The sequence below is a fragment of the Pollicipes pollicipes genome, unplaced genomic scaffold, assembly GCF_011947565.3.
Source record: "Pollicipes pollicipes isolate AB1234 unplaced genomic scaffold, Ppol_2.1 Scaffold_5724;HRSCAF=6776_pilon_pilon_pilon, whole genome shotgun sequence".
NCBI classification, from domain to species: domain Eukaryota; kingdom Metazoa; phylum Arthropoda; class Thecostraca; order Pollicipedomorpha; family Pollicipedidae; genus Pollicipes; species Pollicipes pollicipes.
The window spans coordinates 12,437,667-12,455,044 of record NW_023596746.1 but is presented as its reverse complement, the minus strand read 5'-3'; the positions used below and the strand labels follow the sequence as shown (position 1 = coordinate 12,455,044).

The 17,378-nt window shown below is 52.2% G+C and overlaps 1 protein-coding gene across 1 annotated transcript; it reads right to left on the bottom strand.

Moving 5' to 3' along the window:
- Positions 1-9,054: 9,054 nt before the first annotated feature.
- On the bottom strand, positions 9,055-15,780 carry LOC119102549 (innexin inx1). Its single transcript, XM_037225939.1, has 4 exons — positions 15,403-15,780; positions 12,286-12,562; positions 11,482-11,652; positions 9,055-10,300 (listed from the first exon to the last, which is right to left on the bottom strand). Exons 1-4 carry the CDS (start codon positions 15,648-15,650, stop codon positions 9,878-9,880), a joined length of 1,119 nt encoding a protein of 372 aa, XP_037081834.1. The 5' UTR covers positions 15,651-15,780; the 3' UTR covers positions 9,055-9,877.
- Positions 15,781-17,378: the final 1,598 nt, after the last annotated feature.

Here is a 17,378-nt window from a genome sequence, read left to right as displayed (position 1 = left end):
AACCGGTGGTTGAATGTGGGAAAGTGGGGATATATATGTGGAATGTGGTGATGGGGAAGGGGATATATGGGGATATAGGGAAGGGGATAGGGCAACGGAGGCAAACTGTCCCCGTCCACTCTTAAGGCGGGGGAAAACGTATCTTTTTGCCCCCCCCCCCCCATAAGTTTAGGCTGCCCAGAAGGGGACATCGGGTACGTCGTAGTGCTCGCTTACTGTGTTACCACAGCAAGCGTAGAGGGCCCATGTCTGGTACGGAAAAGGCCCATTTTAAGCTCAATGTGAATCGTTTCGTGTCCACGAAAGACCCATTTTAGGCTGGAAAGTACCCATTTTAAGACGGAAAAACACTTAAGTCACTTTCAAACAGTATGGGACCCTTTCTCGTCTGGAAATGCCTCATAACAAGCTCGACAAGGGCCCGTCCAGAGTCGAGAAAGGGGCCCATCATAGTCTCAGAGAGACTCTCTCAAAACTGGAAAGGGTCCGGCATAATCTCAAACGGCTTGCCTCATGTCAGTTAGGAACCCAGTACAGGCTGAGAAACGGAGAACTTTAGGCTCGGAAAAGGTCTTTCTCACTTTTGGGGTCAGGGAAGGGCCCTGACGCGAAAGGTCCGCAGACCGCAGCAGTTGGTCCCGGATCGATGCAGGGGCCTCATTGACGCTAAAGGATAGTTTACCAACACAAGGGCCAACAGCTGATAGACCCAGAGTCGCCTCTTAGGTGTACTGTGCCTCCTCTGACTAACACAGCGATCCCACATTGTCCCAGAGACACCGACCAATGCAAAGGGTCCTTGGACTGACAGTCGTGGGCCCCAGGGTGGTCTCCGTTTCGGAAATGTGCCCTAGGCCGCCACATGGCAGTCTGTTCGAAATTTGTGGCCGCGGATCGACTGGCGGACCCTCATTGCCCCCTAGGGTCCCCAGTCAGCGCAAGAGGCCTTCTGGTGGACATTTGCGGGCCGGGATCCTCTGATACAGCTTCTGGTCAACCTTTCAACTTTAGTCGCAGTCGGGTCCCTTGATGGTCGGTCCCGAAGAGCCCAAGCATCGGTCTCGACCAGAAGGGAAACACTTGTGACCCCGGTCTTCTCCCCCTCCCCCCCCCCCGCCGGTCTGCGCCCCGCCTTCGACGTATGATGGGCTCGCCCCAGGTTTGAAAAGAGTCAATATCCAGATAAGAAACGCCCATGTAAGTTTAGGTCTGGAGATGACCTATCCCTTACCAGCAAAGCCTCATCACAAACTCAGAAACGGTCCGTTTTTTCGTTTTTTCGTTGTTTTTTTTTTGGTTAGGATAGGGCCCATGGCTGATTCGGACATGGTCCTCTCAGATCTGGAGAGGATCATGGTAGACTCAAGTGGGCCCTTATTAAGTAGTGGACCATCCATTTTAGGCTGATAAAATAAACATTTCATGCGCCGAAGAGGTACCGGGATGGGCCCACGTTTGATTCAACTCAGAAAAAGCTCACGTTGGGTCTGGGAAGTGTCATTTTTCATGCCGAGAAAAGACACAGGTCAAGTCAGGAAAAGATCAGTTTTTACTTTGAGACTGATGATATTCCCTCTCAGGCCTGGAAAGGCATGAGAGGGGAGGATCCCATCTTAGGCTTAGAATGGGGATAGAGATGTGCCCCACCTTAGGTCATAATGAGCTATGACTTGTCGGGAGAGGACTCATGTTGGCAAACCCACCTGCACAGCATGTCGGTAGCATAACCAAAGTTTTTTCTGTCATCGATATTGTGATGGTTTGGTAGCATTTGGAAGCTTTAGAATCGGTTTCTGCAACTGCTTCTGGAACAGAAGCGTAGACATAGCGACAGGATACAGGGGCACGTGCCTCCCCCCCCCCCTTCCTAAGCGTCCAAGGACCCAAAAGGCCACTCGAGACCCACAATCCAGCGCTCGATTTGGGGGCCCGAAGGGCCCGAAAGGCCGGCCGGAGGTTGTATTCAGGGGCCCCGACCCGCAGTACCTGGGCACTCCAATGCCAGCCAAATGGGAACGTTTATTCTCCTGCAGAGTCAACTAGTGAAAGAAATCATCAAAAGGCTAAAGCCTGCGCATCCCCAATCTTGGAAGCAAGGACAGTGATAATTGGGTTGCAGTTTCCGTAAAACCGAACGGTGTTGGCCATTACAAGTAAGACCAGGCGGCGGGTGTCGTGCGCGCGAGCGTAACCGTCGTGGAATAATACTTTTGGATGTCTTAGAAAATTCATTTGTACCGTCCAACGGTATGGCCGGGCATACCAGCTTTGCTTTTTAAAGCTTTGAAGTTTTCTTCTGGACAGATCAACAGCTACACCAACACGAAAAGTAATATATTATTTTTACCTTTCCAGTTCTATCATCAAATTTCAGCACCACTTCGTGATGTCTTAAGGCCAATCCGTTCAATTCATCACTCTAAAAATCGCGCAGGTAAAATATACGTCTGGCTACCTTTTAAATCTACGGTTTGAGGTCCTAATCCGCTAAAAGGTACTTCTGTCAAATGTGCCATCATTTCTACCTACCCGATGGACACGGGTCAGTGTTAGCCGCGGCGCCAACGCTGCGCCGCCTGAAAAGACAGCAAGGCCTGGCATCGAGCTTTTTGCTGCGTCTTTTGAGTGCGCATGCTCATAACTACGTTATATAATTCGCATCACAAATAAATTCCAACGGATTGTTGAACATTTTTAGACAAACATGGCTTGGTCATGTTAATAGAAACTGTCGATCCATTCCGATCTACATTCACGGGTCCTTGATATCTCTAAACAGCTCAGGTAAGATTCTGACAAAGCTTCTGTGTTCTATCGGTTCACGACGACTGTAAAATTTAGGCAGAACTGATCTCACGGTAGATTCTGGCTTCTATTTCAGTTACAAAAGATAAAATAAAACACGCATTACAAGCATACCCTCAAAACAAATAAGCAATATTTGGTGGCTTTTGAACTGGAGGTATACTATTGGCGTGCACCTTTGTAAACCCTGTGTCCCTCGCCTGCCAAGGCTCTGACTGTGTGCCTGTGCTGAAACATAGGAGCCCATCAGTTTGGAGGGCCCTCGTTAAGTTTATCACATCGCTGGTCGTCTTGGCAACGGTCACAAGAATTTTAAAAAGTTATGAATCTTTTTGACTGTGATCGGGAAGTCATTGACCATTTCCCCAGGTTCTTGTGACAGCAAAAGAAATCGCGGAAATCCAGAATTATGTTTCTCTCTTTACGTAAGGACCAACCAATATTGTCTAGAATGACATCAGTGGTGACGGCTGCACCGGTCAGGTCAACATCTAGTGAGCATTTATTTCACCATCCCTATCAAATCGCCATCGAGAAATACAATCAGTGCCGCACCTGTGGCGCGCGTGAAAAAGCAAGGTGAAGGTATGACGAATTGGAAGGCCCAGCCATGTCAATCACCCGCGTCTCTACGGCCCACGGAATCGGGGTGCCACCAACGAAAAACAGTTCTTTCTGTAGCGACGCATGTCGCATGAATCTGACTGGCTGTCGGGCTCGAGATGGCATCTGTTAATACGCGCTCGGGTGTGGGGGAGGGTTCAAACTGACCTTCCCCCGCCCTGGAGGCTTTTTTCCGAATGGTTCCCGAACGACGTGGCGAAGCCGCGCCAAATTTTGCATAGATGTTAACAATTGAATACCGGACCGTCTGACATTAAAAATTTAGATGTACCTTGTAAGGTCGCTGACCTATGCCAGGTCAAAATAAGACCATGGTTTCAGCGAAGTCAATTTCTAGGGAATTGTTCAATCTGATGCAACAACGGAGTGTCAGACGAAGCCATACATCTCTGAGATGCTTTCTTAGGCAACACAGCGGCTGAATGAACGCGCTATTTTGACCTAAGGTCAGGTATGAGGGTCAGACCAAGGTCAAAAACAACCTGTTTTATTACTCTAGAGCTTGTTGTATGGGGGTAGTTTCTGGGGCTCATTTCGAATTTATTGATAGCAGGAACCACATAATACATCTTCCATGGACTTCTTAGAGGTCAGAATAGGTCATTAAACTGAAATGACCTAAGGCAACATTTTGTTTTTAAGAGCATACTGCCCAGCATAATCTTTGTCGCTTATTTAAGTGCAAAACTCGGGGCAGTCTTGTATGATTTTGGTCACCATGACCTTCAAAAGGTCAATCAAGGTCGCTGAACTTGAGCATGAATGCTTGAGCATGAGCAATGAGCATGTGACCTTCTGCTTGGAAACGGTTATCTAGGTTCTGGAGCCACTTTGGAGACCAACCTGGAATTTGACCTTGTTTGACCTTTTTCACCCGAAGGTCATGACCTAGGAACCTGAAACTTTGACCCAAGTGAGTTCACGTACAGGTCAACACACCATGCACATTTGGTGTATCTAGCTTTCTTAGTTCCCGAGATCTCAGGGGGTCCAATTAACCCTCCTCCGCCACCACCACCCAAGCGAAGGGTATCCAGCCGGCCACTCAGGCAGGTGTCAAGACTTCGGTGTGCATTGGCCACCTAGCGGTGGTCTGCAAAAGTGGAGGTTCATCTAGCTGTCATCAAGTCAAATGTCAGTAGTCACCGGGTGTCGTGGCGATGCGGCGCAGAGGTGAGCATTATCGGCGCGATCATATGCAGCATCGTATCACGATGCCTGATGCATCATCGTCAGACCCCACGTCTCGTAAGATACCGCAGATGCACGCCATCGTCGAGCATCTCATCGGCAGTGGCCGTCAGCCATGGACCCCCGACACCGGAGCTGAGCCCACAGTTCGCGGTCCTGGACATGCAATTGCTCGTCCTATGCGACCTTGCCCCAGCAAAGGAAAGGGCACTCTCTGCTGACGGCAAACGACTCCACTGCCTCGGGACTTTCAGTGCCGTTCTTGGCAATGGTCAGCAAGCAGGCGCAGCTGGCATTGTCATCGAAGGCAATCGCGCGGTTCTCCTATCATGGTTTCATTCCATGGAGCTGTGTATCCTCTCGGCGTGCTTCCCAAAGCAGGTTGCATACGTGCAAGTTCAAGAAGGAGACGCCCACCTGAAATTCAGCCCTGGCCACCAGCCGACGGAGGACCCTCTACTCATGCCCCTGCTCTCAGCGCATCGACGATTGTCTCCATCTCCGGAACGGCAGCAGCATCCGACACAGCCATCCAACAGCGGCGGACCGTAGGTGGCGCTGCCCACGAATATCACTGGGGAACAAGTAACGCTGCTTGTGTTCTAGGACCGCAACAGGTGACGTCGCCTGACATCATCAGTGCACAGCGTTGCAGTCCGCTGTGGACGTTGTGGTGCTGTGGCGCTGTGGCGCTGTGGAAGCTGAAGAATCCACAGGTCAACGCCGGCGACTGATCAGCGAAATCCACGGCCAGGCACAGCGACAGGCCGGGTGAGCCGACGCCATGCTAGGGCATGGGCGGCTGGTCGCCGCAGCTGTGGGTAGGTCATCTGCGCAGATGAAGGCAGCGTTCCGCATGTGTCTGGCACATCCACACTCCGCGAGATGGCAGGCGGACCAATGAAAATACAGCTCCGGGAAGAAGCGAAGACATCCACGCCGACTGCTGCTAGCGAAATGCCGTTGCGGTGGCGAGATAAGGTAAAACGGCAGCTGGACGACCTCGGCACCAAGTCAATCATCGTCTCTGTGCATGAGCCTACAGAGTGGTGTCATCCCGTGGTGGTTGTTCCAAGGAAGACCTCTGAAGATGCTCGCATCTGTTGTGACTTGACCAAGTTGACCACGTTCGTCAGAAGAGTGCCTCATCCCGTCTGCACACCGCGCGACGCCCTGCCTGCTACAAGCAAAGAAGACTTATCTCCAAATTTGACGCCAAGATTGGGTACTGCCAGAAGTCCATCGCACATGAAGATCAGCATCTTACAGCATTCATCACGCCCTGGAAACGGTACCAGCACAAACGGGCTCCCCAGGGACTGCTCACCAGTGGCGACGAGTACGGCCGACGAGGAGACCAGACTCTGGACGGTGTACCACGCCCTTGCAAAATCGTGGATGACATTCTTGCGCGTGATGACGACTACATCCCTCATCTAGACCATGCGTGGACGATCCTGGAGAGGTGTGATGAACACGGTGTCACGCTGAGTCCTGCCAAGGTGGAGTTCGCTGACCTGGGGGTTGAATTCTGTGGGTACAAGCTGAGTCTAAAGGATTCGCGCGGTCAACCAGAAGGTGGAAGCCATTGCATCGTTTCCGAACCAAACACATCGCAGATCTTCGAAGCTTTCTGGGACTGGTTGGACAGCTGAGCGAATTTTCACCATAGATATCGGACGTCGCAGAGTCATTGCACGCTCTTCTCAGGCCGAAGAATGAGTGGTCGTGGACACCTTAGCACGAAAGTGCCTTTGCCTAGGTCACAAAAGCAGTCGTTTCTCCACCGGTTCCGGGGTATTCCTCCCCCGTCACCAACAGTGTTGCAGACAGACGCCTCGCCGCGAGCGGGTCCCTGGTACGCCACTACGCAGCAATATGGAGCGGAATAGAAGCTGATCCAGAACCAATGAAGATTCCTGACTGGCACTGAGAGCAGAGACGCTGTCGTCGAGCTCGAGATGCTGGCGATAGCATGGGTGACCAACAAGTAAGCCGTCTCTTCGGCACGCTGTTCCACTACACCTTGTTCGCCAAAGACCTACCGCTGACCCTAGTCCGTGGTTCTCGACCACTCCCCGCTTTCTGCATCTCCGTGAGAAAATAACCATGTATGGTGGCGACCTGGTGCATGTACCAGCTCACAACAATGTATGTCTGCATTCTGACGTGAACGTTTTGACAGTTCACGTGAACTTGCCGTGAGCTGGTACACTTGCCACTTTACAGCTGAATGGCATCCCAGTGCTGTTCTCGCTACGCCGGATACGCTTCACCGAGCTCCAGTCGACAACCCGACTCTCAGGACGTGAAGCAGAGGAGCAGCTGGGTCGGCACGGCCGTCGGGTTCCCATGACAACCGGCAACGCGGTGTCAGGCGGCGGATCCCGCCTCATGCCTCTACAAGGTCCGTGCAGCATCCAGGCAAGATGCTACCAGGGCTTGCTGGCGCTCACTGCCACTTGCTTTTCAAAAGCACAAAGAGAAGCTCCGAACGGTCTCGCTGTTGGTCCACGGGAACGAACAGAAAAAAACATAGCGCTTATCCTGATGGGGTGTTTTAATAAATTACATCGACATTAACCAGCAAAATTAGCAAGAAATATAGACTTTGGAATCTGTGAAGCTGAAAGTTTCAAATCGGTGACCAAGATCAGCGTCTTTTCTCCATTCCTGTAAAAAGGATTTGTCGCTCTGCTGAGAGCGACCGCAGATAGTATTTAGCTTGCATCTGTTATCTGCTTGTTTATTATCGCTTTCTGAGTATGCACGTCAAGTGCTGATTAATTTTGCATGCTCAGCAGTTCGCCGTAGCGTTTGTGTGGCGTGTGTAATTTTGTTATTCGCCTCTAGAGAAAATGCGACTAAAACTAGCGCCACAACGAGTTTGGCGAGGCGCGATGACTCAGGACCTGAGTCCTACTCTGTGACATGGGGAGCGCCCGCGCCTGCTGGCCAGGCCGACCGAGGGCACGGGAAAGGTGGTGAGGAGGCCATGCGAGGCAGGCGCACCATCAGAGACGTGCATTGGTCAAGCAGATCCTTGCCGTGAATAGCTCAGCTTGCATGCATGCCAGGCACGGGAAATGCTTCCAGCGGCCAGATAGACCACCGCGCCTATGACCTCGGCGAAAGTGACCAAACTCCTCTCTCCTCCCCCCCCCCCCCGCCGCCCCCCGCCGCGGCGTATGCACTGTGAAATATTCTGCCTCTGACGGGAGAGGCGCCACGCCTAGCGGCTTGTGCCGGGGCCGCATCACGCTGGTCATCGTCTTACTTTTTCTGAGTTCGGAGAGAGAAACCAGCGCAGGGTAATCCCGGCATCACACGCGTGTGGGTCTGCTGACACTGTGGAAAGAATGGCTGCACAACGTGTGCGCCGAACGTTAGTCGGAGACGGGATGGGGGACGCTGGAGTTCGATGCAAAGAAATTACCCCACGCTTCTGATTTAATACTGAAATGACTCGCATGTATTGTGGTTGGCCAAATCAGGGAGCGTCGTGAGCTCACCATAAATCACAGATCTTCGGTCATCAGTCCGACTGACCTGTTAACATAATGCAGGCTGAAAAGCGTGCCGACATATGGTTACGGCAGTTCGAAAATTTGCATGTCTTTGACGGTGTTTGTTGCAGTATTTGTCATGGAGGCTCATGCTTTCAGACACCAAGCTATGCTGGTACCGAACAAAAATATCGGAGACCCTGAGCCCTGGTTTTGGTAGCTGAGTAAGAGTCCCAGATATACACTTGCAACATGAACTTATCAGGGCTCTGCCATGACGAAACCTGTCCATTTTTGGCCTGTTCGACGCCTCCAGTCCTTTTTCAAGGATGAAGAGCATGCCGAGTCAGGTCTAGTATCCATGGCTTGCCAGGCTGCAACAGCAGCTGTGTTTAAGACAGAAGCTTCCTCCTACCTCAGTTTGATAGAGCAGTAATCTCCATAACTGTTGACTGTCTCAACATCCCTTTTCCAGCACCGCGTCCAGTCACTTTCTTGAAAGCATGCAAAGCTGCTATGCGTTAAGTTCTTAGCATCTGATGAAATTACAAAAAAGAACAGGGTTATTCCCTTCTGGAGCATATGTTTATTGGAGAAAAATGTTAATCGTACGTTAGGGTTTTGAATAATTTTTTTTTCAAGGAGTCGTGATGTATTATCACGGACTAAAAACCCACTCAGTATGCTTGATTAACAAGGTTGCCGTATGTTCTGAAATTTTATATTTCAATAAAAATTTTAGCTGCAAGAGCTTCTGGCAAATCATTTTAATATATACTAACCGATGCGCCTATTTACAATCAGGAATAGGGGCGTTTCATTTCAGGGTCCATGTGTGCGCTTGTCATTACAAGTACCACCATGCCGGCCAGCATTATCATACCGGATATCTTCACTGTCTTTCGCGCCGTTCTGGACACGCACGACACATGGTAATCACAGCAGACTTTATTACCTGTTACCTGCTACGGCATGGTGGTGGAGTCAGTACAAAAATACAGGCCACCCCGAATGCTTCTTACATGGCTGCACGCATCTCAACAAAAACCGGGTTTCTCACAGTATGGTACACTGGAAGGCGGAATCAGGAATTTCAAAATAGCATGGAAGACTTGAACGTTGCGCTGTTCGAGAATCACTCTCCGAGATTTCTGCAGTGGCTCGAGATCCATTCAGCGTGCGCCAGACAGTTGACTCGGCGGCCGCAAAGCTGCGGCCACTGCTTCGCGACGCGTCTCTTAGAAGTAACAGGCTGGCACAGTCACATCAGCTCGCGCACCTCCGCACTCTTTTCACCACGGGGGAAGCTCGGTTGTAAAAAAACGCCGTAAAAATCGTACAAAGGAATCGTCTTGAGCCGCGCGTTACTCGACGTTATTGGTCCCCAAAAGGCAGCGTAAATGGTTCACGTCCTCGCACGACTTCAGCCATGCAATGCATCGGCGATCGGTCGCTGAGCTGAAAGGCACTGGCGGCTGCGTTGTCTCGTGCTCAGGAGGCTCCGAGCCCCACGCCCGGCGGCCGCGCCGCAACGGCGCACCTCCGCGCCCCAGCGTCACCTATACTCCAGCACGTGATATAGTAATCTCAGTCACCGCCGCGCGGCGCTAGTGTCGGCGCCCGCCCGCCCGCCCGCCGAGACATGACCACGTTTTCGTCGGGGCGAAGACGTGGTCACGCGCTGCGCCGGCGGCCGGCCGCGGGCGCCGAGGAGAGGCTAGCGCCGTCTGGGTGTCACCCGGCGGGCGTCCTCAGACCATCGACGTCTTGCTCGGCGGCGCGTTGCTCTCGGCCGTTTCGATCTTCTTGCTGAGCTCTGCGATGACGTCCTTGTAGACGAACGGGTCGAGGTTGAAGCAGAGCATGTAAAGCAGCCACCAGTCACCGAGCGAGCTCTTCTTGCAGATGACTTCGATGGCGTCGCGCGGCACCATGCGGTTCTTCATGTGGATCAGGGCCGGCCGCACCTTCGGCACGAAGATCATGATGATGCGCAGCAGCAGCACCACGCTCAGCATGGTGGCCAGGATGATGTACCAGAACCAGACGAAGATGAACGCCTTCTCGTTGACGATGTTGAGCGCGAGCACGCAGAGCGAGTCGTGGCGGGTGATCGTACCCGAGGGTCCGAACTTGTGGAACACGCACTTGGTCAAGCGCGGGAACACGTACACCTGCCAACAGGGGGCTCGGCTCAGTTGACGTACGCATGTGGTGACCCGTGCACGCCGGCTGATGGCTCGAGAAGTGGCCCTCATCTATGCCGGGTGTCTGCCCTGTGGCGTCCAGGCAAGCTTCCACCACGACAGTGAGAGCTACACAAAACGCTGCGAGAAATGTTCCCTCCCGGAAACAGGGTGATGTCGACAAATCAAAGTCTACAAAAAATGATAATGTCGCTGCAACGCGGATCGGAGCATGACGGCAAATCAGATTCTCTTGGGATGGACAGAGAAAGGTGGTGCTGGTCAGTCGCTATTCAGCAAAGGCCTTGCATCCGTTGATGAGCACCTCGCAACCACCGGCACGCGGATGAGCACGTTCGCATGCCAACAGCGGTCATCGCGGCGGACGCGGCGAGCAGAAAGATGCACCAATTTTACAGTCTGAGGCGCGCTAATGATGGCTTGGAACAGTGGAGCGGGCTCTGACGAAGGTCGCCACACATGTCGTGCACGGCCCCGTCAGTTACGTCTCCTCGCACCGCCTCGTTAGGACGGTCCTGTGACATCGTCCAGGGCGCGTACTGCCATTATCACTCATCCCTCCGCAGATAAACGCGTCCACCGAGCTGTCAGCACTCGGCCGGCGCCTAATGTAGGCCACGCCCGGCCGCTGGGCTCGGCCCCGGCCGGCCGGTCTGCCGTCGCCAGAGCCGCAGACGCCCAGCCGTCGAGCGTCAACAAACGCCCCGCCACCGCCATCGGCCGTCAGAGGGCAGAGCGTCGAGGGACGGTGATGGATGTGGTGGCGATGTGGGCCGGCGGAACCACCGGTGCCCGCTGGACCACGGTCCCGATGGATGGGGTCGCGGCGGGCCATAGCCTGAGCCGCGTGTGTGTTACCGGTCGCGAACATCGCGACAGGTTCGTCAGTTTTTCTGATTCGCAACAAGGAAGGAATACATAAGGATTGCAACTGTGCCCTTCCCAGGGAAATTCAAGGCGCACTCTTTCAGTCGAGGCAACCTGGTCAATACAAATCCAGTTACTGACAAGTTTTGGCACTGATCGCTCGAACCATCTAAGCCGATGACATAATCGACACACCCCGTGACCTGCCGCCAATGTCATCCCCACACTAGGTCTGAGGTGATCGACGCCGGGTCCGCCTGCCTCTGGGGCACCGTCCTCACCATGGGGTCTACGCGCTCCTCCTGGGGCATCTCCGAGAAGTTCATCAGGCGCGAGCCGTAGGTGAAGAACTCGCCGTCGAAGAAGGCGTCCATCAGGTACATCTGGCCGATGACGTTTACCAGGCAGAGCAGCTCGCAGAAGAAGTAGCGGTACGCGTACATGTCGTGTGACTGCGGGCAGATAGAGAGGGGTGGGGGCGGTCACTGCGAGAGGCGGGAGCTGTCACTACGGAGTGAATACTGAGCACCTACTTGACATCTAACATATATGAGGCAATGGCAAAATCGTGTGATATCTAGCTGATGAAATACAAATTTCAACTGCGAATGGTGCCAAAGGAAACGGTGCACGTAATAATGAATGTGGTAAATAAGGAGCATGCTTTACATAACTAAATACAACAGGTCCGCCTGTTGGTGCATCCGCGCCACCTCCTATGTAACATCAAAGCGGTAAGTGCCTGCTGACATCACCCAGAGGTATGTTTTAATTGCGTGATAAATATACAAAACACAGGCTTCAACGTCTTGGTTAAGATCAGACCGTAAAACGAAATTAACTGAAACTTGATTTTACAGCATATTTTAAGACAGCTTTACAGAAATATATCACCATCATTGCGATATGGGTCTGATGCCGCCAGTACCATTAAGAGGTGGCAAGACATTTATGCACTGAAACGAATTTTGAATCTTCGTCATATAAGCGCATGAGTGCCCCAAATGTTTTCTACCCATCTGCCAGCGCATAAGCCACAAAATGTCACGTTGTACGGCGTCGGGAGCCGCAGCGTCACCACTCACTCGGATGTGTCGTAACATGTAGTCCACCAGCGTGTTCTTCTTCTTGCAGATCTCGTCCTCCGACTTGAGGCCCCAGTTGAGGCCCATCACGACGGTGACCATGATGTTGTTCTCCATGGCATCCCAGATGAACTTGGGCGCGTAGCAGAGGATGGCCATGAATGCCAGTACGAACACGACCCACTGGTAGTAGGTGTAGTACTTGGTGGCCTCTTCATCGTTCCAGGCCGAGCCGACGTTGCCCACGCCGGGGTGGGCCACCTCGTCGCCCACCTGCCTGAAACGTGACGCGAGGTTCAGTCGTGCCGGCAGTGAGGGGGTCGGCCGGGCGCGCAGTCAGATGTCAGTTGGGTGGTCAGTTGGGCGGCTATTTGGGCAGTCAGTTGGTCGGTCAGTTGGGCAGTCAGTTGGCTGGGCAGTCCACACTCAGGCGAGACTACAGGCGAGATGGAGCGGTAATCCCGACTGAGCAGGGTTCTTTGTTTAAAAAAGTGATCATTTTCAATGTCAATTGTGTTGATTGATGCATGGACGCCGATTGATAAAGACCTACTTTCGAGAAAAAAATTAGCTCGGAGCTAGACTTGAAACGTCCTCATAACATCGTATTATGTAAAGCCTCATCCATTCATCCTTGAGGAACATTAAAAAATGACGACAAGAACAATGCAGCTTGCTTACTTGTTCTCTTCGTCATGAACCACTGAATTTCAGCCCCTTGATTTGTGGATAAGAGCATTGAAGTGGGCGAGCAGGGCAGGCGGACAGTGTGACCCCTGGACGGCCTTGGTGAGAGCCATGACCCGGCATCGGATGTCCAGGCATTTGGTGCGGTCGGTTTCTGGCGAATGGCATCGGTCTATGCGAGCTCACGCGCTGACAAGGCGTGCTCAGCGCCTGGCTGCAAACGCCGGTGTCATTTGAGACCAGGCCTGCGCACGCCCAACTTCCGTCGTCAACACAGAAGCCCGTCCTGCACCGAACGACCCTGTTCTTCAGGCCGACCGGCTCAGGCCAGCCCGTTGTGCGCGGCTCTCTGTGTTAACTGCCTGCATCACCTGAGTCGCCGGACCATGGAGCACAGGGCAGCGAGCAGACGCTGGCAGTCGGCGCTACGCAACACTAGCAAAGCATGCGATCACGCCCGAATTTGGCTTTGGGGCGCAACAGCGCTGCTGGTCAATCGTGGTTAAAAAAGGCATCTGTATCCCTAATGCAGTCATTCGCGTCCCTAATGCAGTCATCTGCGTCCCTAACGCAGTCACTTGGACATGCCAGCAAGCAAGCTGTTGACACGACTGCGTGACCCGGCAGCGTGCATGACGTTCGCTCCACCGCTAGAGGGAGCCGCCCCGCCGCTGACTGCTGCAGCCCTGCAGAGGCGACAGTCATTGGCGTAAACAACCGGCGCCGGTTGCCGGGCCGCTCCAAGGTCAGCGGGTCGGGTCTCTCCCAACGCCGGACGCCATTCAAGCCGGCGTCCCGTGCTTGCCTGGGGCAGGGGGTCAGAGACGGGCGATGGAGGTCGCTCCGCGAAGACGGGCATGGTTTCCCTGGACATGAAATTCTCGGATACCGGCCTGTGCTTCGACGAAGTCGCCAGGATTCCCGAGGAAACTGCGACGCATGGTCACTGGTGGGGCGCCTATGAGTACGCGAGGAAGACGCGCGTTCCTATGGGGGCTCGGGAGGGGACGAGAACAAAGGGGCTCGACTGGGGCAAATCTATTGAGCGGCGGCGGCGCCGGCGGCGGCGGCGGCGGCGCGGGGGCAGGCGGGGGCGGGGCGACTTTGCTTCCCCGACCAGAGATGGCGCCACGGTATGCAGCGCGGCGGCTCCACGGCAAACGCGGCCCCAAACTCCAAGTGCCCAGCAATGCCCGAACAACTTTGGTAACTTAGTTGCCATAGCTCTCAAGCAATGTGAAGTTTGGCACATGTATTACATCCATGGAACACATGCCGAGTCGTTGAGCATGTACCTGTACTTCCATCCTCCCTTCTTTTTGTTCATATTCGATTTATCCTGCATCCTCACGACACCCTTGTAGATCGCGGCGAGCAGCATGCACAAGCCATGAGTGGCGTAAGTGCCCATGGTGGAATCCCCGTCCGCGCCTTGAGCGCGTACCACGCATAGGGGTCGAGTTCTTGTGCGGGTTGGGTATCGGCGAATGAACCCCCACAAACATGCAGTTGTGCTCCAATATTCACTTTCTGTCATCCCCTATCCAATGATCATTTTTGGCCGAGAAGCTCTCTAATCCAAGCTTAACAAAACCCTAAGACTTCCTTTATAACCATCCTATAACCCCTCAAAGATTATTTGTCTTGTGCATGCCCGAAACATGTGTGTAATCTAGACATTAACACAAGACGAATCTATGAAATGTCTGTTAATTCGTTAAACGCAGCGTCATATATTATCATCATAAATTACCAGCATGTGTCGCATTAGCAATGCACACTTCAACATCCAAGTCTGCATCAGCATAAATATCCTGCTTCGAAAACATTTAGCTCACCAGTCAGTAGGCGGGACGCAGTTTTATATTGCATTCGGAATGTAGCGGAGACAAGTTTACAGCCTATTATTATCCATTATCCAATGGTTAATGGATCGGGCGCGGCAAAGCTCAGAAAGGACAGCCTATGCGATGCATTAACGAAAGTCCATTGGTTAAACACGGATAACATTTATCCAGACAACAAACACGTTTCTGATTATAGGTTGTGGTAGATGAGTAGGCACCGTTCTCCAACAGCACTGCAAGAAACCGGCTTTAACATTTATCACCTATATACTAATATTTCAAGGACATCAGCAGTCCAAACCGCAAATGCTCAGGTCCAACATCTTCTGGACACTGCCGGTTTGTTCGGGGTGCTCAGAATCATATACACGTCTCACTTTCTCGATCACGTACCGACAGAAAACCAGGGGAGCAGAGTGGCTGTTAACGTCATATGGAACGCGAATAACCATCATCCGTCATCTGTCATGTCAACCGTCATGGCAAACCTTCATCACTGACAAAAACTTTCCAACCCCTGAACAGATCATCCCCTCCAAGAACCGAGACCTTTTCCGCAAAAGCTGTCTCCCCGCAGGCTCACCTGTAGAAGGCGTCGGGCATGGTGAACGTGGACATGATCCAGCAGTAGGAGTTGATGATGTGGGCGCTGATTTCGCCGTCATTGATGCAGTCGATCGGGTTGCCGATGAACTGGGTGGCGGTGAGGATCAGAATGAAGAGCGTCAGCAGTGCCGTGGTGAACTGGTAGTGCACGCGGAACACCGGACAGTCGTTTGAGACATCCCGGACCTTCACAAACTGCTTGAGGGTGCCGAACACTCCTAACATGGTGGCGGCTCAGCACCACGTGCGCTCGTGTCGTATCGGAATCGTTGAGGGCCGCGTCGGAGGTCCGTGCCGACGCGCGCAGCCGTCCCTTGCGCCGGCGTCCACGACTGGTGCACGGGCTCTCTATTCGCTGCCTACTGGCGGCCATTCACCCGCGGGCTACGCGCCCGGCACGCCGCTCGTCTCCGCGAGCGGTGTTCACAGAGCCGACCGGCGTGCCGAGCCGAGGCCGGCTAAGAGCGCTCTGATTGGACGGCGCCGCTGCCGCCTGGGTCATCCAGGACCGTTCTGTGCGCACTAAAATTTAACTACTTTGGTGAAAACATGTTAATTTCTGACTTGAGCCATATGGAATCATGACCGATTGGTCTTTATGTACTAAACAACTTTCGGCGTTTAATTAACGTTGTGTGCTTCGGAATGTTTTTTAAACGTGGCAATCTTATAACGTGTTATATATATATATATATATATATATATATATATATATATATATATACATCCTCTCCCCGAAATGTGGTTGTCAGCACATCTGCTTTGTTTTGATAACAGCCAATATCTGTTCTGAATGCATTAGTTTTAGTTCAAAATGAATTATTTGAGCAGTATAATGATCATGGTAAGTGAATAAAGCCCAGGGAAGATTTTTTGCGTAATAGTTAGATTATTTATCTTATCTTTTTGTAATTTTCCAGCTAGAAGTGTCGTGTGGGGGCCCAGCACTGAGGGGGCCCAGCCCAACATGGGAATTTAGTGACGTGCTAAGAGAGCAAGTTTGGCTTGTTGATTGCATTTCTATTCATGTATGGATGTTGGTAGCAAAATGTGTCACTCTGCTGTACCAGCTGATTTTTTCATTATCTGAGATGCAGATTTGTACTCAAGTGTAAGTAAAATGACAAAGAAATATCTGTAACCAACAATCTTAGTTCTTACCCTGATTAGCCTATCTTTATAACGCAGATTGATTGGAAGAGGGGGGGGGGGGTCGACAACAAACAGCAAACCTGCTGTTTGCAAAATAAGAAACAAAGAACTTCGTGGCAAAAAAACGCAGTGAATTGTCATCAACGAGATCTCGTGATTGGTGAGAAGTCTCATGTTGTAAATTGACCCTACTAGACCAAGTCTAAGGCCAAATTTTCCTGTGTGAATGTAGATGTGAAAATGAAACTATTTAGCTTTGCAGGGACAAACACATGGAGCATAAGAAATGCATTTCTCACTTTTTTGCAATGGTAGTACAATCGAGAACATTGGCAGAAGTCTTATCCGTAGGCTTCGCTAATGTAACAGGGTCAGCCCTGCGCGTGCGGTCTACGAAATCGTCGTTTTCCGCCCACCGCCGCCGCCGGTCGTCCTACAGTACTCGCAAGGGCCCGAGAGTGGAAGAAGACTGCTGCTGTGATTGGGCTATCCCATAGTCTAGGGTCGGTGCACCTACAATCCTAACAGGAGCAGCTATCCTGACATTAGTTGCAGAACATTGTATAGATCAGCGCCTTGGCTGTGTGCATGACATGGAAAATTGCGCTAAAAAAGATGGTTTCAGTGAAAGGCCCATTCCAGATAGCGCTACTGTGCATAGACTTAACCATCATTCTACCATTATATTTCACGTGGTGTCGCGTTACGCTGCTGGGGACAATTTTGCCTGCAAAAATCCGGTCGGCGACAAAAGTACACTTTTACCACCCCTACAATTAAACTTCCTGTTGACCAGTGTGC